The sequence below is a fragment of the Pelophylax lessonae genome (genome assembly GCF_965119305.1).
Source record: "Pelophylax lessonae genome assembly, chromosome: 4".
Taxonomy (NCBI): domain Eukaryota; kingdom Metazoa; phylum Chordata; class Amphibia; order Anura; family Ranidae; genus Pelophylax; species Pelophylax lessonae.
In genome coordinates this window covers 524,633,269-524,658,741 of record NC_138771.1, presented here as the reverse complement: position 1 = coordinate 524,658,741, position 25,473 = coordinate 524,633,269, and the positions used below count along the sequence as shown (strand labels likewise).

General features: G+C 43.4%; 1 protein-coding gene across 1 annotated transcript in view; it reads left to right on the top strand.

The window, feature by feature from the left end:
- The window catches only part of UPK3A (uroplakin 3A), a 41,911-nt gene extending 20,248 nt beyond the window's left edge, over nucleotides 1-21,663 (top strand). Inside the window, exons 4-6 of the mRNA XM_082253666.1 lie at nucleotides 3,473-3,552; nucleotides 3,885-4,017; nucleotides 21,489-21,663. Coding sequence (XP_082109792.1) covers nucleotides 3,473-3,552; nucleotides 3,885-4,017; nucleotides 21,489-21,630 — 355 coding nt within the window. The 3' untranslated portion in view covers nucleotides 21,631-21,663. The remainder of the gene's footprint in view (nucleotides 1-3,472; nucleotides 3,553-3,884; nucleotides 4,018-21,488) is intronic.
- Nucleotides 21,664-25,473: the final 3,810 nt, after the last annotated feature.

Genomic DNA, 25,473 nt, shown 5'->3' with positions numbered 1-25,473 from the left:
TTATTTTAATTACATTTTTCTAGAATTTGCTTAAGGGCTCTTTCACACGATCCGCCGATCCCCGCTGAGCCGGCGGATGACAGCTCTGTCTCCGCTTGCAGTGCGGAGAGGGAGGTGTCACAGCTCCCGCTGCTCTCCATGGGGGATCGGATGAGAGCGGACCGCCTGTCCGCTCTCATCCGATCACTGAACGGATGGAAAAATAGGGTTTCCCTCCGTCCAGATTTCACGGACAGGATCGGATACGGATGGCAGCGGGTGTCAGCGGAGGTGTCTCCGCTGACACCCGCTGCCCCATAGAGCTGCATGGAGGATCCGATCAGATCCGCCTAAAAAACTGACAGGCGGATCTGATCAGATCGCCCGTGTGAAAGAGCCCTTATTCATTTTTTTTTTTTTTTTTTTACAATATGGATGGTAGGAAGATGACAGTGGGGATGAAGATGACAGTGGGTGGGATAGTAGGAAGATGAGAGGGGGGATGAAGATGACTGTGGGTGGGATGGTAGGAAGATGACAGTGGGGATGAAGATGACAGTGGGTGGGATGGTAGGAAGATGACAGTGGGGATGAAGATGACAGTGGGTGGGATAGTAGGAAGATGACAGTTGGGATGAAGATGACAGTGGGTGGGATGGTAGGAAGATGACAGTGGGGATGAAGATGACAGTGGGGATGAAGATGAGTGGGTGGGATGGTAGGAAGATGACAGTGGGGATGAAGATGACAGTGGGGTGGGATGGTAAGAAGATGACAGTGGGGATGAAGATGACAGTGGGGATGAAGATGACAGTGGGGATGAAGATGACAGTGGGGATGAAGATGACAGTGGGGATGAAGATGACGGTGGGTGGGATAGTAAGAAGATGACAGTGGGGATGAAGATGACGGTGGGTGGGATAGTAAGAAGATGACAGGGGGGATGAAGATGACGGTGGGTGGGATAGTAGGAAGATGACAGGGGGGATGACAGGGGGGATGAAGGTGACGGTGGGTGGGATAGTAGGAAGATGACAGGGGGGATGAAGATGACGGTGGGTGGGATAGTAGGAAGATGACAGGGGGGATGAAGATGACGGTGGGTGGGATAGTAGGAAGATGACAGGGGGGATGAAGATGACGGTGGGTGGGATAGTAAGAAGATGACAGGGGGGATGAAGATGACGGTGGGTGGGATAGTAGGAAGATGACAGGGGGGATGAAGATGACGGTGGGTGGGATAGTAGGAAGATGACAGGGGGGATGAAGATGACGGTGGGTGGGATAGTAGGAAGATGACAGGGGGGATGAAGATGACGGTGGGTGGGATAGTAGGAAGATGACAGGGGGGATGAAGATGACGGTGGGTGGGATAGTAGGAAGATGACAGGGGGGATGAAGATGACGGTGGGTGGGATAGTAGGAAGATGACAGGGGGGATGAAGATGACGGTGGGTGGGATAGTAGGAAGATGACAGGGGGGATGAAGATGACGGTGGGTGGGATAGTAGGAAGATGACAGGGGGGATGAAGATGACGGTGGGTGGGGGATGGTAGGAATTTTACACACACCCCTCCATCTCCATACACCCCCCCAGCTTTACACACCCCTCCATCTCCACCCCTATAGCACCATACACCGCCCCTTGCAAGTTAGTACAGTATTAGTTATAATCATCATCACAGACCTTCAGATTCAGATGTTGCAGAGTGGAGAGAGCTGTTCCCTCCTCCTCTCCTCCGTGTACTGTATAGGAAACACACAGGGGGAGGGGCGGGTTCAGTGCTGGTCTCTGCACTCACACACACAGGCAGCTGGGGAGAGAGATCAGCTGCTGTATGTGTTTGTGTAACTTGCTGAGGATCGGGGGAGCTCCGGTCTCAGCTCAGCTGCGCTTGCCGCTCTCCTCTCTCTCTCTCTCTCTCTATATATATATATATATATATATATATATATATATATATATATATATATATATATATATATATATATATATACACATACAGGGGGCCCCTGCTCCAAGTACTAAACTGGGGGGGATTTCTCCATACCTGTCCCCCCCGCATTTTTTCCTGGGGGGGGGATGTGTCTCCCCCCCCCCCCGTCCCGCGTCCCGCCCGGTTCCTACGCCCATGCCCATAAGAGTGAAGCTAAAGGACAGAAAACTTGGAGAGAACCCTACGTGTATACCAAATATAATGTCTAAGCTGCTTTCAAACTGTATTAAACCCAAAATAAGATGTTTATTGATGGCACTTGCAGCTCACCAGTTCTTAAGATGTAATGGCTGCATTCGTTTTCGTTTTAAAGGCTTCGATTTCTCCCCTCCCAGCCAGTGGGTCTGGGGTGATGTTTGTTTGTTTGTTTGTTTGTTTGTTCTGGGAAAAAAAAAAAAAAAAACTCCCCTGCAAATGTAGCAGTTGAAGTGTTGAGACAAACCATTTTCCACTGACAGGGGTGCAACAGTGATCATCTTTTATTTATTCAGATAAAACCTTTATCCCAAAAGCAAAAAAAAAAAACTGTAGCTGTAACTGCATGAAGTTTGGCTAAAATTCCATCGCATACTAGCACATTATGTGACACTTGCCTGCAAACAAAGCCCGCGTTGTCCCTGCTGGTGGCTGCATTCATCTTAGCCCATCTTCCTTCCGGGTCTGTGGACTCCAGCTGTATTACAAGCCAGAGCCCTGTGACATCGATCCCGCGCATGTGGGCGGGAGCCGCCGGTCATGGCACAGGGCTCAGAAGAAAAGGCACGGGGGGCGTTTCTTCAGAACGCATGCGTTGATGACCTCATCGGCTGCATGCAATGTAAATATCTCCTAAACGGTGCAAGTTTAGGAGATATTTACAGTACCTCCTAGGTAGGTCTTATTAAAGGCTTACCTATAGATACAAGTTCTAAAGGTGGGTTTACAACTACTTTAAAGAGGACCTAAAGGGTTTAATACATACTTTCAAATGGTCCCTTTCTGACACCAGCATCTTCTCCTGTGTGCTGGTCTTCAGCCATCATTCATTGGCCGACGTGGGATGACATTACTCCTGCACATGGCGCAGGAGTTCGTCATGTCAGCTTACAGTGCCAGAGAAGACAGCGAGCAGGCAGGTAGGGGCATTATATTGCAGAAGATGCATTACATGTCTTCTCTGCAATGAAGACCTACATGCACGTGTGTGTTTTTTTTTTTTTTTACAGCAGGACTTCAGTTCTGCTTTAACATGGACACATCTGACTTCAAACCAACGCAAAACCGGAGAGAGGATAAATCTGTCAAGCGAAATACATAGTACTCTTGGTACCAAGAGGGGGGGGGGGGGGTTCACAAAAATCTTTTTCTTTTTTTTTTTTTTTTTTTTTTTTTTTTTTTTTTTAGTCCTCCTACCTTAGACAAAATCCTGGTTTTTATTTTAGATGGAGGTCTTAAATGTTACTTTTGGAAATGCCTTTAGTGCTAAACTAATAATGACATTCTTTTCTGTTTTTAGGTTTAAGTATGTGTTTTACAATGCATCTTTTAATAACGTGTATGAGACTGACTGGTCCGCTCCCATTACTACAAATCTAGGTAAGATGGTTCTAGAAGTTAGCCTTGCTCATATACCCTAAACCACCCCCAATCTGATATTTCAGTTTTTCTTGGTTCCTGGCAGAAAGGTTCTCTTCCTGGCCACTAGAGTAAGAGAAGCCTCCTCTCAGTTCTGAAGCATGCATTTTCATTCACGGACTGGAGTGAGAAGCTTCCAAAGTGGGTCCCACATTTCTTGACTGACTGGCTATAGTTGAGATACTTCTATATATATATTTTTTTTTTCTTAGGCAACCCCCTTTTTTCTTTTTTTATCCTTTAAAAAAAATCATTGACTATTGGTTCACATCTCTTCCTATATGTATTCATAGGTCAAGATCCTGGAAGCATTGACTTGTGGCCTGGAGGAAGGAGCGGTGGTATGATTGTCATCACTTCCATCCTCAGTGTCCTGACTTTCTTTGTCTTAGCGGGTCTCGTGGCAGCTGTTATCACCGATCTTATGTAAGTAGTTTTTTGCTATGGACAATGTTTTCATACTTGATATGTTTTTAGTGCAGTTGTGCCAATACATGTTTGATATATTGTTCTGGTTTTAACCAGTTGTAATGGTGTGGTGAATACGTTCTTGTACAGTCATAGCCAAAAATATTGTCACCCTTGCATTTCTGTCAGATAATGCACCACTTCGCTTATAAAATTGTTGAAATTACAAATGTAGCTAATCTCCCTGGACGTTGACGGAGAAAAAAATTGATCAACGATTGCAACGAAAGATTGTTGGAAATCCTTCCAAGCACAACTCCAAAAATGGACTGGACAAAAATTATTGGTACCCTCAATTTTAAAAATTTGGTAGCGCACCCCTTGGAAAAAAAATAACTGAAATGAATTTCTTCCTGTAACCATCAATGTGTTTCTTACACCTCTCTACTGGAATTTTGGACCACTCTTCTTTTGTCAGCTGCTCCCAGGTCTCTCAGGATGGAGACCTAACTTTCTGCCCCTGGGCCCTATTTTGTACCCCAGATTTCTTAGTCTTCAGATTCCATAGTGCCATGCACACGGGCAAGACATCCAGTACATAAAGCAGCAAAGCAACCCCAAAACATTAGTGAACCTTCACCATGTTTTAATGTAAGGACAGTATTATTTTCTTTAACCTGGAATGTACCGCCCCACACAGATATACTGTGGAAGGGCAGCCTTCCTGCGTGAAGTTGGGTACCTGTACATGATTTAGTGCACTGCGTCTGGGGCGTACGCATGCCGCCAGCAACCTGCTCCTGCTGTGATTAGACAGAGTGAGAGCCAATCAGCAGGTCTGGCAGACACGATGTCTGCCAGGACACGCCAATCGTACTCAGGAGAGGCAGCACAGTGGTCTCCCTACATAAACCAGGTAGACCGCCATTCTGTGAGAAGGGAAGATGGAGATCTTGTGTTCCTGCTAAGCAGGAACCTAGATCTCAGTCTTCCCCCCCCCCCCGACCCCAGTCAAAGCATCTCCCAAACAGAAAGCACTCCCTAGGATCACATTTAACCCTTTAATTTTTTTTTGTTATTCTTTAGCACTGGTCCCCAAAAAGTGTCACGTAGTTTCAGATTTGTCCGCCACAATGTCGCAGTCCCACAAAAAATCGCTGATTGCCCCCATTACTAGGAAAAAAAAAAAAAAATTTATATATATATATATATATATATATATATATTCTCCATAGTTTGTAGACACTATAACTTTTGCGCAAACCAACCAGTATATGCCCTTTGGGATTTTTTTTACCATAAATATGTTGCAGAATACATACATATTGGCCTAAACTGATGAAGTTTTAGATTTTTTATTTTTATTGGGTATATTTTATAGCATAAAGTAAAAAAATATATGTAGCACCCTCCTAGGTAGGTGCTACTAGATAGGCAGACAGAGCAAATCAGAGGAGCAGCAGGCAAAATCTATATGGCTCTTTGCTTAACAGGGAGCAGGATCTGTGAGTTAGGTCTGCTCATGGTGCTCAGTGTGTGATTCATCTGGTCTGGGGAGTGTCTTCACTGGTCCAATAGAGGCATGTTGGACAGGGGAGGAAATCTGACCAATGGGCAGACAGGCTTTGATACAGTCTCAGTGATTGGCACAGACTGTCTTGATGCATTGTGGGGTGTGGTATAAAAGCCAGGAGTCTTTGGCTGCTCAGGGTCTTTGGCTGGTGAGCAGAGTCCCGGAGGGAAGGTGGCAGCTGCATCCTCCTCTGTAGCAGGTCGTACGTGGCAGTCAGCCTGGTGAAAAGGAAGGAAGAAGCTGAACTCCAGAGGTCCAGGTGAGCTGACTAGAGGGGTAGTGACACTGGAGAACCTGGAAAAACAGTATCGTGAGTACAGGGGAATCGTGTCTAAGGCTGGCCATACACTATACAATTTTCTTATTCAATTTCCTTTAGATTTACCTTAAACTATGTAGTGCAAGGGCCTGCCTGATTGCATACAAATTGAAAGTTTGTAGGTTTGACCCTATATTACATGGTTTTGGTAAATCTAAAGGAAAGTTGCACAAGAAAATTGTATAGTGTATGGCCAGCCTAAGGGCCTGACCAGGAAGGGGGCCACCCCGGTGTAGAGTAGTCAGAGGATGGATGCCAGCTGGAGGAAAGAAAGGGGGTGCTAGGCAAGTGCCCTGAAGATAGTGCTAAATCAAGTCTTCACTACAGAGACTTTATCTCAAACTCACCTAGTGGCAAGGTGAAACTGCAGCCTGGCTGAACCTTCAGATAGGATTCCTCGTCAACTGTAAATAGTTCAATTCTGGAGTATTCCACTCCCCTTCTCCCATCCCTTTTTTTTATAGTCAAACAACCAAAACCCCTAGACTGCTCATTGACTGAGCCGGAAAGTAAAGTGTTAAGTTGTGTGCTTGCAGTTACTAACAGTAATACAGGGGGATCTGAAAGGTGAAGAATTTAGCAGCCCTCAAGGGGGCAGTGAGATATATGTGTGTGCATATATGCATTTTTTTTATTTTTTTCAAATTTGTCGGTCTTATTTTGTTTCTAGCGCAAAAAAAAAAAAAAAAAAAAAAAAAAAAAACCCTGCAGAGGTGATCAAATACCACCAAAAGAAAACCCTATTTGTGAGGGGAAAAAAAAGGACATCAATTTAATTTCGGGTATATCGTCGCACGACCGTGCAATTGTCAGTTAAAGTAACGCAGTGCCGTATCGCAAAAAATGGCCTGGTCTTGAAGGGGGTAAACCTTCCAGGGGGTGAAGTGTTTAAAGGCCTCATTTCTTTTTCTGAAAACAGAGTGATGGGTTTTACCAAAAAGCTGTCATTTTGTTTTGTCTGTTCACAGCGCATTTTCACAAAAGGATTTTGGCTTCCTCGGGTAAGTGTTGGCAAGCTCCAATCTAGCTTATTTATGTTTCTGTGTCGGCAGTTGGGTTCTCCTGGGTCTCCTACCATAGCATCCTTTTTCATTTAGATGGTGACGTATAGTGAGAGCTGACAAGGTTGTACCCTGTGCCTAAAGGTCAGCTTGAAGTTCTGGAAGTTGATTGAGGTTCTTTATCCACCATTCGAACAATCCTTTGTTGTTATCTTTGATAAATTTTTCTCTTTCGTCCACGTCCAAGGAGATTAGCTACAGTGCCATGGGCTGTAATCTTCTTGACAGTGTTGCGCACAGTGGATACAGGAACATTAAAATGTCTGGACATGGGACTTGTAACCTTGAGATTGCCCACGGTTTTCCACAAATTTCTTGTTCTCTTCTCCATGCTCCATTTGGCAAACAAAGACACACAGAAAGGGGTGAGTCCATTTTTCACCTTTTAACTGGCTGCCGATGTGATTTCTATATTTTCAGCACCTGTTTTTAATTACAGACTACAGGAGCATCACAAACATGGAATACAATTATTTCTTACAATTTTGAGAAGGTGACAATTTTTTTGTCCAGTCCATTTGTGGAGATTTGCGTGGAATGTTTGATTTTGGCTTTTTGTTTCTCCACTTTGTGTCCTACCAATACAAACAAAAGAAGTAAACCTGAGCATACCTAAAACATTTGTAATTCAAACAATTTTCTGGGTGAAGTGGTGCATTATCTGACAGAAATGCAGGGGTGACAATATTTCTGACCATAACTGTAGGTAATTTTTAGTTATCAATCTTAGAGGAGGGAAACTACTAATGTCAGAAAAGCTAATTCAATGTATCTAGTTCTTTCCCTTCATAAACAGAGCACCTGCCCTCTTGTAGGCTTTTTCCAGGGTTTCTAGGTGAGATTGTAGTGAAAGGCCGTATCTTTGAGGGTGATAAGAAGTATGTTGGGGATGGGGTAGCAGTAACTATAAGGCCAATTGCACACGGCATGCAACTTTTTTAGTATTCTGTTTTTTTTTTTTTTTTCTTTCCTTTTTACTGATCTAAATGCAGTCTATTGTTTTTAATGGGCATGTACACATAGGAGCATACACCTGCACTGCATGTAGATCACTAAAACTAAGTACACTACACTCCATTGATTTAAAAGAAAAAAAAAAAGCTAGAAGAATTTTTTTCCCCATGTGTATGCGCATGTGCTATATAGCCCACCCACACATGTTTTTTGTTTTTTTTTTTTCTTTCTGTCAGAAATGTCTGATACATCAAGTATCCTAAGAGCCCATTCACACTGCCGCGACTTGTCAGCCTGACGAGTCGCGGTTGGTCGTGGTCCATTGAGTAGTACAGGACCCGTTCTAATAGGAGCGACGCAAGTCGCTCCGACTTACAAAAAGGGTCCTGTACTACTTTGGGGCGACCTCCGAGTGACTTGCATAGACTTCCATTATGTGAAGTCACGGTGCATGCGACTTCACAGGTCGCCCCCCGAAGTCGTGTCGCCTCTAAGAGTGTCGGATATGGAGGGGTAGAAAGGAAACCAGTAGGCAAGCAGACTATGTGGGGGATTGGGTTGACATTGGCAGGATGGGAGTAGCTGGCTGCATTTTTATAGAGTTCCAACTCTGCTCCAAAACAGCTTTTTACATGGAACACCGGGTTAACGAGTTGGGAAGGCTTAGTGTATATAATTGCCTATTTAGAGAAACAGAAATCCAGAGAAGATCCTTAGAGGTCTACCTGGAGTGGGTTCTTCTGGGCTATGCTAGGTCACTGTCTCACACACTTCTGGACCGAAAGATTTTCCCCCTTTAAAGGCCATTTTTTGCAATTCGTCACTGCGTTACTTTAACGGACAATTGCGTGGTCGTGCGATGCTCTACCTAAATAAAATTGATGTCCTTTTTTTTCCCCCCACAAATAAAGCTTTCTTTTGGTGGTATTTGATCACCTGTGCGCTTTTTTTTTTTTTTTTTTTTTTTTGCGCTAGAGCGACAAAAAAATAGAGCGACAATTCTGAAAAAAAAAAACAATTTTCACATTCTGCTATATAACATAACATTCCCCCCCCAAAAAAAAAAAAATGTAAAAATCAAATTTTTTTTTTTTTTTTTTTTTAACATTTTAGGCCAATTTTGTTGTCTGCTACATATTTTGGTAAAAGAAATCTCAATAAGCGTAGTTTGATTTGGTTTGCGCAAAAGTTATCGCGTCTACAAACTATGGGAAAGATTTGTGTTCTTTTTTTTGTTTTTTACTAGTAATGGCAGCGGTATGCGGTTTTTAGCGGGACTGCGACATTGCGGCGGACCCCTGACATTTTTGGGGGTACCAGTGACATTACTACAGTAATCAGTGCTAAAAATATGCACTGTTACTATAATAATGACACTGGCAGGGAAGGGGTTAACACAGTGGGTGATCAAGGGGTTAAATGTGTACCTAGGGGCGTGTTTCTAACTGTATGGGGGCAGGGCTTATGGAATGACCATAGATACCTGTGATCCTACATTGAAGGATCACAGGTGCTCTGTGATTATTCCAGAGAAGAAGAAATGGTCAGCTGTGTCCTCCTCTCCCAGCGGGGAACGATCGCAGGTGTCAATCGGAGCCGCCTGCCCCGTTTACACCGTCTACGTCGGTTCGCGCAGGAGAGCCAGCCTGCCGCAGTAAATCGGCGGCGGCAGTCCGGAAGCGGTAAAACATATGACACTCTTGATGTAAATATACTCTACCACAAACACTGATGCATTTAGGATGGACACACAGAGCCCTTGCTCTCTCCACTTTTCCGGTGTATCACTGCTACCTCACTCCCAGTAAAGGTCTGGAGCATGCCATGCCCTTCACTTACTCATTCTTCCTCTGTGTACAGGCTGGGGACCTTTGCAGTGCCGATCTGCTCCCATTGTTATGGGAGACGGATCACTCCGAGCATACCGACAACAACGCCTCCTGCTAGAAGCTATCCCAACTGTCTCACATTTACACGCCTGCGATAGGCTGCTAGAGAAACATTCTTTACCCTTGGTAGCCACTTATATCTCCACACTGTATTCACTCTTGTTCGGTTGTCTTCATACCCCAAAGTGCTTAGTGACCCAAGCTGTAGACTACGTGTGTCCATTACTAACATGACTTAAATCACTTCAGACCAGGCAAGGGCAAAGTTTCAAAAGCTTTACTGAAAAACTTGGGCATTCCAAATAACATCAGAAAAGGAAGGAGGGTTGGGACTTTGAGTGAGAGACACGACACGGCTTGCAGGAAAAATGTCAAAAGATTTAATTGAGAAGTACATAAATGTAAAATACCAAGCATGAAGAATCATAATAAAATAGTTGTCACATACAGAAAGTATAAAACATATCCGGTGTTCATGACAACCAAGTGATTGATGTCAAGGAAATATACAAGGTTACATCATAACATGAGTATAATTGTTCACAGTAATAAATATATAGTAGTGATCATAACATCATGAACTCGACGCGTTTCGTGGACTTTAGTATGCCACTTCATCAGGAGTTGGTGTTAGATCTAAAAAACAATATATATATATATATATATATATATATATAATGTATGTGTGTATATATATATATATATATATATATATATATATATATATATATATGTATGTATATATATGTGTGTGTGTGTCAGGAGGAAGCAAATGGTATTGCATGAAGACTGGGAAAGGGAAAAGAGGCGATAGCCTCAAATACCCAAAACTTACACTGTCATATGGTAGTATATCATACTGGAAAAGAGGGAAGGCCACAGATGTCTCCCACGGGAGCTGAGGGCACACTCGGCAGGCAGACCAGGCTGAACACGCCACACCGATGAAGAGTGTGGGCTGGGATGAGTGGAGTAGACATGTTGCATGTAGTAGCAAGAAGGAGATATCTAGGAAAGTATGAATGAAGATTATATAATGGTTGTATACAAAGTATATTGTAGTATACCTGGTAAAATACCATATTGCTGCTAGCATGGTAAGAGTAAACGGAGTGGGAAAACAGTGAGGGATGTGACACCAAATGAGTGTAGATGGTGAGAGAGGAAAAGAGTGGTAAATAAGTAAGAACCCAGATAATACCAGTGAGAACAGGTGTTACAGGTGAAGGGCCTGGTGGATGATAAGAGCCCAAGAGGAAAGTATCAATATATATGCAGGCTGTAGACCCAAGAACTGAAAGTACCAAGAGGAGCCATAAGTGAAGGAATAAGAAGGGTAAGAGGCAGGTACCTGAAATGAACCCAGACTCCCAAGTATGAGCATCCCTTGTCCGCCGAGAGTGCCGCTGCATAGTGGTCCCAGCGTCATGCCGGTGTATACATGGAGCTGCCGTGAGGCAGCAGCCGCCATGGGCATGCCGCCTCGTAGGCAGCTTAAATACACTGCGATGGAAAAACAGGCCGTCGGCGCGGTGACGCCGAGATGTGACGTCACACGCCGGCGCTGAGCATGGCGCCGATGCACGGAGATACCGCCCACCCGATCCCCCCGCGCCAGATGGCGGGGGGAGAAGGGGAGGGCGCACACCATGCATCGCAGCTCCCGTAGTGCACAGCCAGTAGCCAAAAACCTCAGGGACCAGAAATGGACAGGTGTGTCTAAAGGATGCCAAAAAATGTAAAAAAAAAACCTCAGTGTGTATATGTATGTCTGAGCATGGCATGAAGGAATATACCCACAACCCCCCAACTGGTGAGAGGGGGGCTCTTTGTGACATAACCGTTCCAAATAACATTAGGCACAGTCTTTTCCTAACATCCCTAGTCCCTAAACCAGGTTTGTGGCTGTCCCAGCATGACTGCACAGGAAAAAGTCCATCCCAGCAGTTCCTTCAGGCTGTAGCCAGATCCTAAGGGCAGATGTGCATTAATTTTCACTCCTTCACTTTCAGCAGGCCAACAGGACCGAGTCTGGAAACGGTACCAGCAGCAACCTTTTAACAACTCCTTCTCGTGCATCCTGCGCTCCCTTGAATGGGACCCCTGTCCCATTTTTACACAGCACAGGACCAGTGGGTCGGACCCAAGAAAGCACTGGTAAACATAACACCAACCCTCCCTGCTGGGGCAGCATAAACTCTTATCTGCCTACTGGCAGGCTGCATTTTCTTTTTAGGGCCGGTTCACATTAGTGCGTTTACAGAGATCGCATGTAATTCGGAGCTCACTGCTCCTAAATTACATGCGAACTCTGTGCGGTGCAAATTTCAGCCATACAGTTTTGTATGGTTGAATTCGCACCGCAATCGCACTAAACACGCACATGACCCTTTTTTTTATCCATAGCAGAATCTGATCGCATGGTGGTTCACACTAGTGCAATCCGATTCTGTGCGAACTTACAGATCGCACTGAGATCACAACTGGGGGTGTCGTTAACTTTTAATTGACACCCCCTGCGTATCGCATATGGCAGTGTGAACTGCCAGGGGTGCAAATGCGATATTATGCATATTCGCAGCGTTCCCGCATTGCAGAAGTGTGAACCGGGACTTAGGGCTCAATTTTTATTTTATTTATTTTTACCTTTTTTAGCAATTGAGTAGGGACCGGTATATACCCTTCTACCAGGCTATTTTTTTCAGTGCTATGATGGTTTGACTGATAATTAGTCATGCAACACTGTACACAAATTAATTTTATATACTTTTCAGTTTGTTTACATTTTGTGTTTACACTTGTGATTGCTATGATAGGTTCACTGCTATCACAAGACACAGAACCACTCTGATTATCTCTATGCTAATCATAGCTCAAATCACAGGCATTCAAGGGGTGTACTGGCCTCCCATGCATGTTTTTCTATGCTCCAAATATTTTACACCACCTACCCAATTTTTATTGCATATTTTTTTTTTTTTTTTAAAGCGTGGTAGTGAGGTGGTTGAATTGAACCAATCTTTTACCCATGACCAGGTAATGGGATTAAAATGGTTTCTTGTACTCCTTTCACTTTTTTTTTTTTTTTTTTTGTCCCTTTTTAAACTATGCATAAACCATGTGTAAAACCGAATAAAACTTAAAAAAAATATATACAACTGAACAAAACTGATTATAGCTCCAAACTATTTGCAGGGTACTCTTCAGTACTTACTGTGTCTTAATTTTCTGTGTAAACAAACAAAATATAAAATCTTTCAATCCATGCTGTGTCTTCAATTAGTGTGCAAAACCTGCAAATTATTGCTCCATACTATCTGCAGAGTATTACTCCCATACTTATAATAAAATACTATGTCTTATAAATACACATTTATTTACAGAGGCTAGAGCATTGTTTAACCACTTGAGCTCCGGAAGGCTGTGCAACCTTCATGACCAGGCTATTTTTTGCTATTTGGCACTGTACTACTTAACTGGAAATTGTGCGGTCATGCAACACTGTGCAAAAATGACATTTTATGTATTTTTTCCCACAAAAATAGAATCGTCTTCTTTTTCTTCATAAATTTAGGCCAACATGTCTTTGGTGAAAAAAGAAAAAAAAATCACAATAAGTGTATAATTGGTTTGAGTGAAAGCAATAGCCCCTTCAAACTGTGGTGTGTGTGTAAAATAATATATTTGGAAAATTGATCAATCCTGTTGGCCAATATATACTTTTTTTTTCAGCGGGGAACACTTCCGGCACCTCCAGCACTGAATGCATGTAAAGGCAAGGGGTTCTGGGGTGTGCTGCAGAGTCTATTGATTGAGGTGTATTGTTGCTGGTGGGGGATCTATTGTTGCTGAAAGGTGGGTCTTGTGTTGCTGTGGGGTCAGTTGTTGCTTGGAGGAATCTACTGTTGAGGTAGGGGTCTATTGTTGCTGGGGGGTGGGAGTATATTGTTGCAAGCGGTCCATTGTATCTGGGGGGATCTATTGTTGATGGGGGCCATCTATTTTACTGCTTTTCTTGTTATCATGACAAATTCCATACAAATTACCTAGCACCACAAATTTTGTATTCTCTAAAAGGGGCGGTATTGAAAGGTGGGTAGGGGTTGGAACCGAGGGACGGTGTTCGGAGGTTGCTAGGGGGTGGAGACAAGGGGTAACTCTGAAAGGGGGAGTTCCTGCACCTATTCTCTGAGAAAAAAAAGCCCTGTATGTATATGTGTATTATATATATATATATATATATATATATATATATATATATATATATATATATATATATATATATATATATATATATATATATATATATATATATATATATATATATATATATATATATATATATATATATATATATATATATATATATATATATATATATATATATATATAAATTTAGAATATCATCAAAGAGTTAATGTTATTTCAGTAATTCAATTCAAAAAGTGAATGCGTTGCACACAGGGTGATATATTTCAAGTATTTCTTTTAGTTTTGAGGATTATGGCTTACAACTAGTGAAAACCCCAAATTCAGTATCTCAGAAAATTAGAATATTACAGAAGACAAATTTAAAAAACAAATTGGATTTTAATACAAAAATGTTGGCATACTGAAAAGTATGTCTATGTACAGTTTAGTATGCACTCAATACTTGGTCCGGGCTCCTTTTGCATGAATTACTGTATCAATGTGGCATGGCGGTGATCAGCCTGTGGCACTACTGAGGTGTTATGGGAGCCTAGGTTTCTTTGATAGTGGCTTTCAGCTCGTCTGCATTGTTGGGTTTAATAGGGTCTTCTGTATTTATACAGAATGTGTACTTTTGTTTTTGCCTGGTTACCCAGGCTGGTTTAAGTGCGGCGTTAATTAGCATGTTAACTATATCATTGTCAACTAGTAGTTGCAAGTCTGACCTGGAATGCGATCCCCGATTCTCCAGGTGGCTAGTTTATTTAACTTTTAATGTTTAGCTACCGTAATTTTATTCCTGTGTGCAGTTTGTATTGTTAAGGTAATATCATTAGGGGACTGTCGTCCTGTGGGATATATATTCACTGACTGTGGAAACTTTACTCTGGACCTCATGCAACTTGGGTTCTGTGCCTCTCCACTCTTGCTCCAAACTCTGGGACCTAGATTTACACATTAAATGCAAAATTTTCAACAGTCCACATTCATGGCTGATATTTTTGTACATTTTAAAAACTTTTTTTTTTTTTTTTTTTTATTTGACAGGTACTTTTGTGGAGGGATCTGGGGGTCTAAAAGTTCCCAAACCCCCTCCTCTGCACTTAACCACTTGCCGACTGCGCACAGTATATTTACTGCAGCAGTCAGCCCCGGCCAGGCAGAGTGACGTAGATCTACGTCGCTAGCCTGTCACCGGGTTTTGAGCCAATAGCGGGCGAGAGGGCGCCCGCCTTGGCTCGTTCACAGAGGAGTCCGGGCGTGTGACCGGCGGACCCGATGTCCGCCGGTCACACTACGATCGTCGGTAGAGTAGGAGAAAGGCGGGCGGCTTATGTAAACAAGCCGCCTGTCATTCTCCCCAGTGTAAAAATGGAGATCAGACGGTTCTACTATGTAGAACCGTTAATCTCTGTTTTTACAATAGGAGACCTGTCCCACTACAGTTAGAATCACGCCCCTAGGACACACTTAACCCCTCCCTCTCCAATACAGTTAACCCCTTCCCTGCCAGTGTCATTTTTACAGTAACAGTGCATATGTATAGCACTGATTACTGCAGTAATGTCACTGGTACCCCCAAAATTTTCAAATTTCAGTCAAGGGTCCGATTTGTCTGTCGCAGTACCACAAAAAAATCGCAGATCGCCGCCATTACTCGTTAAAAAAAACACACCAAAAATGACAATCTTTCCCTTTGTTAGTAAAAGGAATAACTTTTGCGCAAACAATCAAAATACGCTTTTTGCGTTTTTTTTTTTTTGTTTTTTTTTGTACCAAACATATGTAGCATAAAACAAATTGGCCGAAAATGTTAAATTTTGATTTTTACATTTTTTTTGGGGGGGAATTTCATATAAAAAAAAAAAAGTGAAAAATATTTTTCAATTTTTGCAAAATTTACGCTCTTTTTTTTTTTTTTTTTTTGTTTATAGCGCATGATCAAAAAATCGCACAGGTGATCAAATACCAAAAGAAAGCTCTGTTTGTGGGAAAAAAAGGATGTGAAATTCGTTTAGGTACAGCGTCGCACGACCGCGCAATTGTCCGTTAAAGTCACGCAGTAAAAAATCGCTAAAAAACCCCTGGTCAGGAAGGGGGTAAAATCTTCCGGGGCTTAAGTGGTTAAAAGCATTCAAAACGCTAAGTTTGGCTGTTTTGAATGCTGTCGTTTTTTTGAATCTGGCGCCAAACAGTACCCGGGAAAGTGATGTCACTCATGACATCACTTCTGGGTTTTTGCATGGAGACCCGATCCGAGCCGAATGCGGCTTTGATCAGTGGCCTTCGGCGGCCGTGCAGGCTGGTTGCCCGAGATGTATATCTCAGTATCTCACAAAAGTGAGTACATTTTTGTAAATATTTGATTATATCTTTTCATGTGACAACTCCTGAAGAAATAACACTTTGCTACAATGTAAAGTAGTGAGTGTACAGCTTGTATAACTTAAACATTTGCTGTCCCCTCAAAATAACTCCACACGTAGCCATTAATCCGCAGGAAACAAAAGTGAGTACATCCCTAAGTGAAAATGTCCAATAGGTTGCCACTGGTGTCCTCTTGCACTCCTCCTACATGATGACATCACTGAGCTGGTGGATGTTAGCGACCTTGCTCTCCTCCACCTTCTATTTTGAGGATGCCCCACAGATACTCAAAAGGGTTTAGGTCTGAAAACATGCTTGGCCAGCATCATTTACCCTCAGCTTCTTTAGCAAGGCAGTGGTTGTCTTGGAGGTCATTATCATTTTGGGAGTACTGCCCTGTGGCCCAGGCTCAGAAGAGAGGGGATCATGCTCTGCTTCAGTATGTCACACTACATTTTGGCATTCATGGTTCCTCAATGAACTGTAGCTCCCCGGGGCCAGCAGCACTCATGCAGCCCCAGACCATGACAATCCCACCACCATGCTTGACTGTAGGCAAGACACACACTTGTCTTTGTACTCCTCACCTGATTGCCACCACACACGCTTGACACCATCTGAACCAAATACGTTTATCTTGGTCTTATCAGACCACAAGACCTTGTTCCAGTAATCCATGTCTTTAGTCTGCTTGTCTTTAGCAATCTGTTTGTAGTCTTTTTAGTGCATCATCTTTTTAGAAGAGGCTTCCTTCTTGGACGACAGGCTTGCAGACGCATTTGATGCAGTGTGTGGCGTATGGTTTGAGCACTGACAGGCTGAAACCCCCCCACCCCCCCCCCCCCCCTTTCAACCTCTGCAGCAATTCTGGCAGTACTCATACGTCTATTTCCCAAAGTCAACCTCTTGATATGACGCTGAGCACGTGCATTCAACTCCTTTGGTTGACCATGATGAGGCTGTATGGATTTGGCTACCGTGCTGCATCTCCGTTTCAGGGTCTTGGCAATCTTCTTATAGCTTAAGCCATCTTTATGTAGAGCAACAATTCTTTTTTTCAGATCCTCAGAGTTCTTTGCCTTGAGGTGCCATGTTGAACTTCCAGTGACCAGTATAAGAGAGTGAGAGCGATAACGGAAAATTTAACACACCTGCTCCCCATTCACACCTGAGATCTTGTACGAGTCATATGACACTGGGGAGGGAAGATAGCTAATTGGGCCCAATTTGGGCATTTTCACTTACGGGTGTACTCACTTTTATTGCCAGCGGTTTAGGCATTAATGGCTGTATGTTAAGTTATTTTGAGGGGACAGCAAATTTACAATGTTATACAAGCTGTACTCTTACTACTTTACATTGTAGCAAAGTGTAATTTCTTCAGTGTTGTCACATGAAAAGATAAAATATTTACAAAAATGTGAGGGGTGTACTCACTTTTGTGAGATGCTGGCTCTATCTATCTACACCCCAACAGATTTGTCAGAAACCTTAACTTTCCTTTCTGAAACAACATTTTCTATGGCACACTATTCTACAAAATACTTCCACAAATGCGGGCCTTTGATTGCAAACATTGCTCACACACGAAAAAGAAAAGTGTTTTTCCTAACAAATTCAAGACCAGGTTGCAAAAATGTATACACCCAATTAGTTTTAGGAGCAAAGCTAAATATTAGACCATAAAATCATAAGTAATAATTAAATTCCACTGTAGTTGAAGTCTTGTTAAACATGTGTCCAGCAGATATTTGATTATAAAAGGGTGTTAAAGAAAACCCCTTCCCATTTCATGCTGTCAACAATGGCACCACATTGAAGAGAAACGTAACAAGAAAATAACTTCTTTACACAAAGGTGAGGGCAACAAGAAGATCAGCAAAGCTTTACTTATCAGTCAGAATACTGTAGCAAAAGTAATACAAAAATTTAACAAAGCTGGAATTGCAAACATCTTACAGAGATGTCCAGGCTTCAACAGGAGCGTCTCCGGAGGAGAAGGGTTGAAGAAAATCAAGTTCACTGCAGTTGGGCTAAAGAAGTAAAAAGCCAAACTGGGGTAATTGTTTCCTGTGACACAATATGGCGTACACTGCAGAGGAATGGCCTGCATGCGGGTGTCGTCCACGAAGGAAGGCTCTTCTCTAAAGACCATGCACAAAAAAGCCCGCCTAGAATTTTATAGGGCCCATGCTGAAAAAGCCTACTGGGATCCTGTACTGTGGAGTGATGAGACCAGGATAAATGTTTTGAAACTGATGGCTTCAAAACTGTATGGCGTTGCAAAGGTGAGGCGTACAAAGTAAAATGCATGGTGCCTACAGTGAAGTGAAACGTGGTGGCGGCAGTGTCCTTCTGTGGGGCTGCATGAGGAGTGCTGCTGGTGTGGAACTGCATTTCATTGATATACTGCTCTATATTGAAAGAGAAGATGCTACCATCACTCCATGCTCTTGGTCATCGTGCACTTTTCCAACATCAAAATGATCCAAAACACACATCTAAGGCTACTCTTGTACTTCTGAAGAACAGGGTGAAAGTGGTTCAGTGGCCAAGTATGTCACCTGATCTGAACCCCATCGAACACCTATGGGAAAAGTTGAGCATCACTTTAAGAACTCTAAAAGAGGTCGTTCTTGAAGAATGGAAAAATTCAATATGTCGGCATGCCTAGAAGACTTGGTGCTGTCCTTACAAATCAAAGAGGCCATACAAAATACTAGATGTAGTAGTATTTGTTGTGGGGTGTAATCATTTTTTGCATTAACTAATTAATTTGAGTAAAACCTGAATATTTTGTAATCTAGGTTTTTTATTAACCTTAACCACTTAAGCCCCGGAAGATTTTACCCCCTTCCTGACCAGGGGTTTTTTTGCAATTTTTTTTTCTTTTTTTTTTACTGCGTGACTTAACTGACAATTGTGCGGTCGTGCGACGCTGTACCTAAAACTAATTTCACGTCCTTTTTTTTTTTTTCCCACAAACAGAGCATTCTTTTGGTGGTATTTGATCCTTTTTTTTTTTTTTTGATCATGCGCTATAAACAAAAGAGCGTAAATTTTGCAAAAATAATATTTTTCACATTTTTTTTTATATGAAATTCCCCCCCCCCCAAAAAATGTAAAAATCAAAATTTAACATTTTCGGCCAATTTGTTTTATGCTACATATGTTTGGTAAAAAAAAAATCGTATTTTGATTGGTTTGCGCAAAAGTTATCGCGTTTTACTAACAAAGGGGAAAGATTTTTGTCATTTTTGGTGTGTGTGTGTGTTTTTTTTTTTTTTTTTAAACGAGTAATGGCGGCAATCTGCATTTTTTTTTTTTTTGCGGGACTGCGACATTGCGGCAGACAGATCGGACCCTTGACTGACATTTTTGGGGTTACCAGTGACATTACTGCAGTAATCAGTGCTATACATATGCACTGTTACTGTAAAAATGACACTGGCAGGGAAGGGGTTAACTGTATTGGAGAGGGAGGGGTTAAGTGTGTCCTAGGGGCGTGCTTCTAACTGTGATGGGACATGTCTACTATTGTAAAAACAGAGATCAACGGTTCTACGTAGTAGAACCGTCTGATCTCCATTTTTACACAGGGGAGAATGACAGGCGGCTTGTTTACATAAGCCGCCCGCCTTTCTCCCTCTCTACCGACGATCGTAGTGTGACACACGTGCGGACTCCTCAGTGAACGGGGCAGGCGCGTGCCTCAGCGGGCGCGCGCTCGCCCGCTATTGGCTCACAAGCCGGTCACAGGCTAGTGACGTGTATATATATACGTCACTCTGCCTGGCCGGGGCTGACCGCTGCAGTATATCTACTTGCGGCGGTCGGCAAGTGGTTAATTTCATGTAATGGAGCTAAACAAATGTTCTATAAAACTTCTTTTTTTTTTTTTTTGTCAAAATCTTGGAAATGGTTCTTGTATTGTATTGCTTAAAATCTTACTTTTCAAAAGGGGTGTACTCATTTATGCTGAGCAGTGTGTGTATATAATATATTTAACATTTTTTTCATACTGTTTACAGTACAGCATAATATGACTGGTATGGCAATGATGGATACTGACTGCTGACAGATTTTTTTTTTTTTTTAACATACTATCGTATACCTGCCTACCGGTAACTATGATCTGCTGTAGTATATCTGCAGGACCAGGGCAGAAAATGGTTAAATATATTTTGTAAGAGTAATACTCTGCAGATAGTATAGAGAAATCTGAGGTCTTTGCACAGATGTATGGCTTTACACAGAAAATTGAGTAATAATTTGCAGATAGTATGGCGCAATGTGCATTTTTGCACAGAAACTGTAGACACAGTAAGGATTGAAGCGGTTTTGTGTTATAAAAAAAAATAAATACACATGGGGTGTATCTGCTGAGCAAAAGGATGACCGGTCCATGACCACTCATTGGGTCGAGAGCAAACGTAGTGTACTAGATTGGATTGGAGGTAGGCAGGTGTAAACGGACACAAATCTGTTTAAACTTGCTGGTCCATAGGGATCCATGGACCATCCGATCAGGTCCGCCTGGAAAAAAAGAACAGGCGCAACTGAATAGATCGCTCATGTGAAATGGGCCAAAGTGCTGAGGCAACAAACATACTACTATTTTTTTCTTTTTCCTTCACTCTCTTGCCATGTTGGTCTGCTCCTGGAAGGGAAAATAAACAGTACTTCCTGGTACGGGAAGAATAAGACTCTTCCATTTGTCTCATGTGACAGTATTGGCAATTGGCTGTTCAGGTACCTGGCAATGCTACATTGGGCTGGAGAGGCCCTCAGCCCTAATTAAAATTATTCCAAGTTGTAACTTGTATACTCCCCCCCCCCCCCCCCCCCCCTTGTTAGCTGTGCAATGGAAAGTATAAGGGACAGGATTAAGGTGAACTTGTTGTCACAGTTGATTAAACCTGCAGTAAAAACCTATGTTGTCAGTGGCTGCTGGTCTCTGTTGGATCCCCTGCTAATTCAGACCTCACAACTACTGATGCCCACACATTTTATGTTACTGATACTGAAAGTAAACGCCTATTTGATTTATAATTAACATATTTTGCATGTTCGGCCATTGGTAAATTCTTCCGCATTTTTCAATAAGTGTTTTTTGTCATTTGTTATCTGGACAGGACTCCAGCTTCTGAATTGCAGCCCAAACAACATGAAACACAGACCTCTCACACTGTGACTCACAAGCCAGAAGGAGGTGTTGAGTATGCCACAGCCCTCAGCGTCTCGGAACGTTACTCCACCACCAACCCACAAGTTTGAGGATTCTCTTACCTGTTACTGAATTCTCAGTGTCTATTTGTCAAAGTCAAAGAGACGATATGTGAATCTTTACAGGGATCAGCCATGTACAATAGTGGAGGTTGCCATTTTGTGAGCTGAGCCAGCATAAGGGAAGGTAGTCTGGAACTAGTGAGGAATGAGGCCTTAGTTTCATGCCTCAGTTTTGTCACAAGTTCCTCATGAACTTCTAATTTTCACTTGGCTTAGCTCAAAAAAGGTGACAACAGTCTGTAGGGCGTACTGCGTGACTGATAAACTCCTGTGAATATGACATACTTTCTTTTCATAATTGGAAGATTAAAAAATATATATTGCCATGTAAACTGTAGTTTCTCATAGGATATTTGAGGTCTGAAGAGCCTGCTTCAGCGTTCTAAACATAACTTGAAGCCTTTTTTTTTTTTTACTTGACGGCAATAGCATTTTCCTTTATAACTCTGCTGTACTTGATTGACTCTGATGGCATTAAACATTGGACCTTAATTCTTCCTTTTATGCACATTGTCTTTATAAAATGGGAGTCTTAATATACACTGCTGACCATTTTGCTTAATCTTTTTGTATATTTTTTTCAGAAATGTGCTGTGTAGATAGTAAGAAGATGGGTTAGTTTTTTTTTTTTCTTTTGTGGTCAATGTTCATTAGAGAATGAAGTCAAATTAATATTTCTAATACAACTAAAATATTTTGAAATTCTTGGTCTTATTAAATCAAAGCGGTAACCTGCATCAACCAATCGGAAATCATTGTTCGCTTGTCTTCCCCACTCTAATCTCATTTGGCTGCCAAGGGTTACTGCAAAAGCATTCACACTAAGCTGGATAAATGTTAGTTGCTATTCTGCAATCCTGTTTTTAAAAGAAACTGGTGCATTTGAGTTTTTGTATGCTGTGATTTTTGTTCTAAATAAAATTTGTGTAAATGATTGGACTTTTCTCTTGTGTCTCTGGTGACTTGACTGGGTATAAAACAAACCATTTTTAAAACCTACATTTTATTACACAGTGCATTTGAAAGAGTTGAGAATTCCTGGTCTGCACATTCACCAGGCTAAGAAAGTAGTGTTTGCAGAATTAGATTACCAGCAACAAAGCAGTTGTAAGAATGGGCTGTCCTAGTACATTATACAGTGCATCCTGAAAGTATTCACAGCACTTCACTTTATTAAAATTTCCAAAATTGATTAAATTCATTATTTCTCTTATGTCCTCCGACAGTCGCCGCCACTTCATATTCATCACTAATGGGGTTATTGACCTTTGCTAAGCAGGAGTATCTAGGCAACAAAATTTATTAATATCAAAGCTTTTAGCATATCCCACCCCTAGGGGGTGGACCCCTCAGTCAATACCTTCCTGCATTCCCAACTCAGTTTCTAATGCCTAGCTTAGGAGTAGGCTGGCTGTTCCTGTGCTGGGACTCTCAGTCCCAGCCTCTATTCTCTTTTTGATTTTATTTTGAGTCTTTTTCTCTTTCTTTACTTAGCTGTTAATTTTCAGCTTTAGTTAGCTTCTTCGCATGAAGAAGATCGTGCGGAGCTGGGTCTCGGACTGGCCACCCGGGATCCCAGGGTTCAGGGCCAGGGGCTTCCCAGCCTGCAATCGAGCGTTCAGCGCAGGTTTCCCTGGCACATTGAACGACCCATCCCTGTTCGCTGCAGGGATGCTATCTGTGAGGAGGCTACCTCACTGGACGCCATTGCGGTTTCGCACTGCAGTTCCACTGCGTCTTGGCTGCGACACTCCCTGTCAGTGCAGCGGTTTGGTCGCTGGAGAAGGCTCCCCACGCCATCCGGACTGGCAAGTGTAACTCTATGTGGGGACCTGTCTATTTGGGTGTCAGTCTGGGACTGTGTGACCCTGCATGTCTGTGTGGCTGCTGAGCACCCTGTCAGATTCCTGTGTGGAATTGCTGCCTGTGTGTGGGCTGCGAGGGGGGCTCTCCCGCTCTGCTGGGTGAATGTATGAAGCAGTCTGGGCTTAGGCGTGCTGTGCGGCGATCGCTGCGGCGACCCGCCATTTTTTTGCGGCAGAATTATGGTGGCCGGTCCTGTGTGGTAAGGCGCGGCGTTTTGGCGCCAAACGCCGCCATTTTGGCGGCGATCAATCAGGCCACATGTCGGCGACATTTTCTATTTGCCTAAGGAATCCTCAGCCGAGCGGCCATGTTTGTGTAGCCTTACATAGGCTTTATAGTGGCGGTCAGTCATTGCATCACTTCCTTTTGCTCTGGGACAGCGATCGGTGCAGCAGCCTGTGTGATCTCTCCAGGTTTTTACCTTTCCTTTTCCTGTATTCCTTGCCCAGTGTTCTTATCCCTGTGGGGGTCGGTATATTCAGTGGGTGCGGTGGGCTGCGCTCGCCGCGATCTTAAAGGGGCAGTACTCCTTTTTTCCTAATATTGCTGGGGCATGGATTCTCAGGATTGCAAGTTTCCTCCCACCTTGGTGGGGGGCCAATGGGCTGCTGCATCCCCCGAGGGGGCTGATCTGGCTACTATTGTGGCGAACTTGGCTGCTCAGGTACAGAGTGTCTATTTCCTCTGATTCAGAGGGCGATGGGGCTGCTATGGCTGGAGTGCCCTTCTCAGGGTCTCGCTCATCTCTAGACCTTGTGGGGTCTGAGGTGGAAGGGGTTGATAATTCTCCCCCTGGCTCGTCTGAAGAGCTTGCACTCATGGATGAGTTGGTTGCTTCTATCAAGCAAACGCTGCATTTGCAGGATGAACCATGTCCTCCTGCTTTGATGTCCTCTTATGGGACGCAAAGGAAACGCAAGACATAGCAGGTTTTTCCTTGCTCTACGGAATTTCAGCGCGCGGTTGATGAGCAATGGCGCAATTTAAAGAAGCCTTTTGCTGTGCCGAGTAGGTTCAAACTGCGTTATCCATTTACACCCACCACTGATGAGCGTTGGTGTGTGCCGCCTCAGGTGGATCATGCAGTGGCGATTTTGAATAAATCCACTGCGATCCCCGCTGAGGATACCCCGGTGTTCCGGGACCCGACGGACAGGAGATTGGAGTCTCTGGCCCGTCATGCTTATACGGTTGCTGGTTCTATGCGGAAGCCTATTTTTGCTTCGATTATGGCAGCACAGGCTATTGCGGATTGGACGCAGGTGCTCAGGCGCACCCTGGTGGCTGACTCTGCCCCGCCGACAACTTTGGCTATGGTGGATCAAATTCACCAGGGTGTCATGTATTTGTGTGATTTGGACTTGGTCCCTTTTGGCTGCGCGTCTTTCAAGTTTGGCGGTATTGAACCGTCGCCTGATATGGCTGAAATGTGGGTCTGTTGACCAATCTTCTCGCAAGACTTTAGCTAATTTGCCCTACGCGGGATCCCGCCTTTTTGGCGAATCTTTGGATACTCTGATAAAGGGAATTTCTGGGGGTAAGAGCACTCTCTTGCCCCAAACCCACAAAAATAAGTTTGTTCGTGGTAAGAAGAATACCTCGTTTAGGCCCTCTCAGGGGTCCTTTCGGTCGCACTATAAGGGCAAGCCCTTCAAGGGCCACGGCTCCCAGAAGAAGCCGTGGACAGGTAAGCAGAAGTCCGGGTCTGCTGCCCATAACAATGCGGCCTGAAGGGACGCCCTCACCCGGTTCTGGGGTGGGGGGACGTTTGCTCGGTTTTCTTCAACCCTGGCTGGACCGCATTCGGGACAGGTGGGTTCAGGAAATCGTTCAATCTGGATACAAGATCGAGTTTCTCTCTCGGCCGGCGGGCAGATTTTTCCCCTCAAACCTTCAGCTGACTCCGGAGCGCTTGCAGGATCTGCACCTGGCGGTGCGGGACCTGCGGGCCCAGGGAGTGGTGGT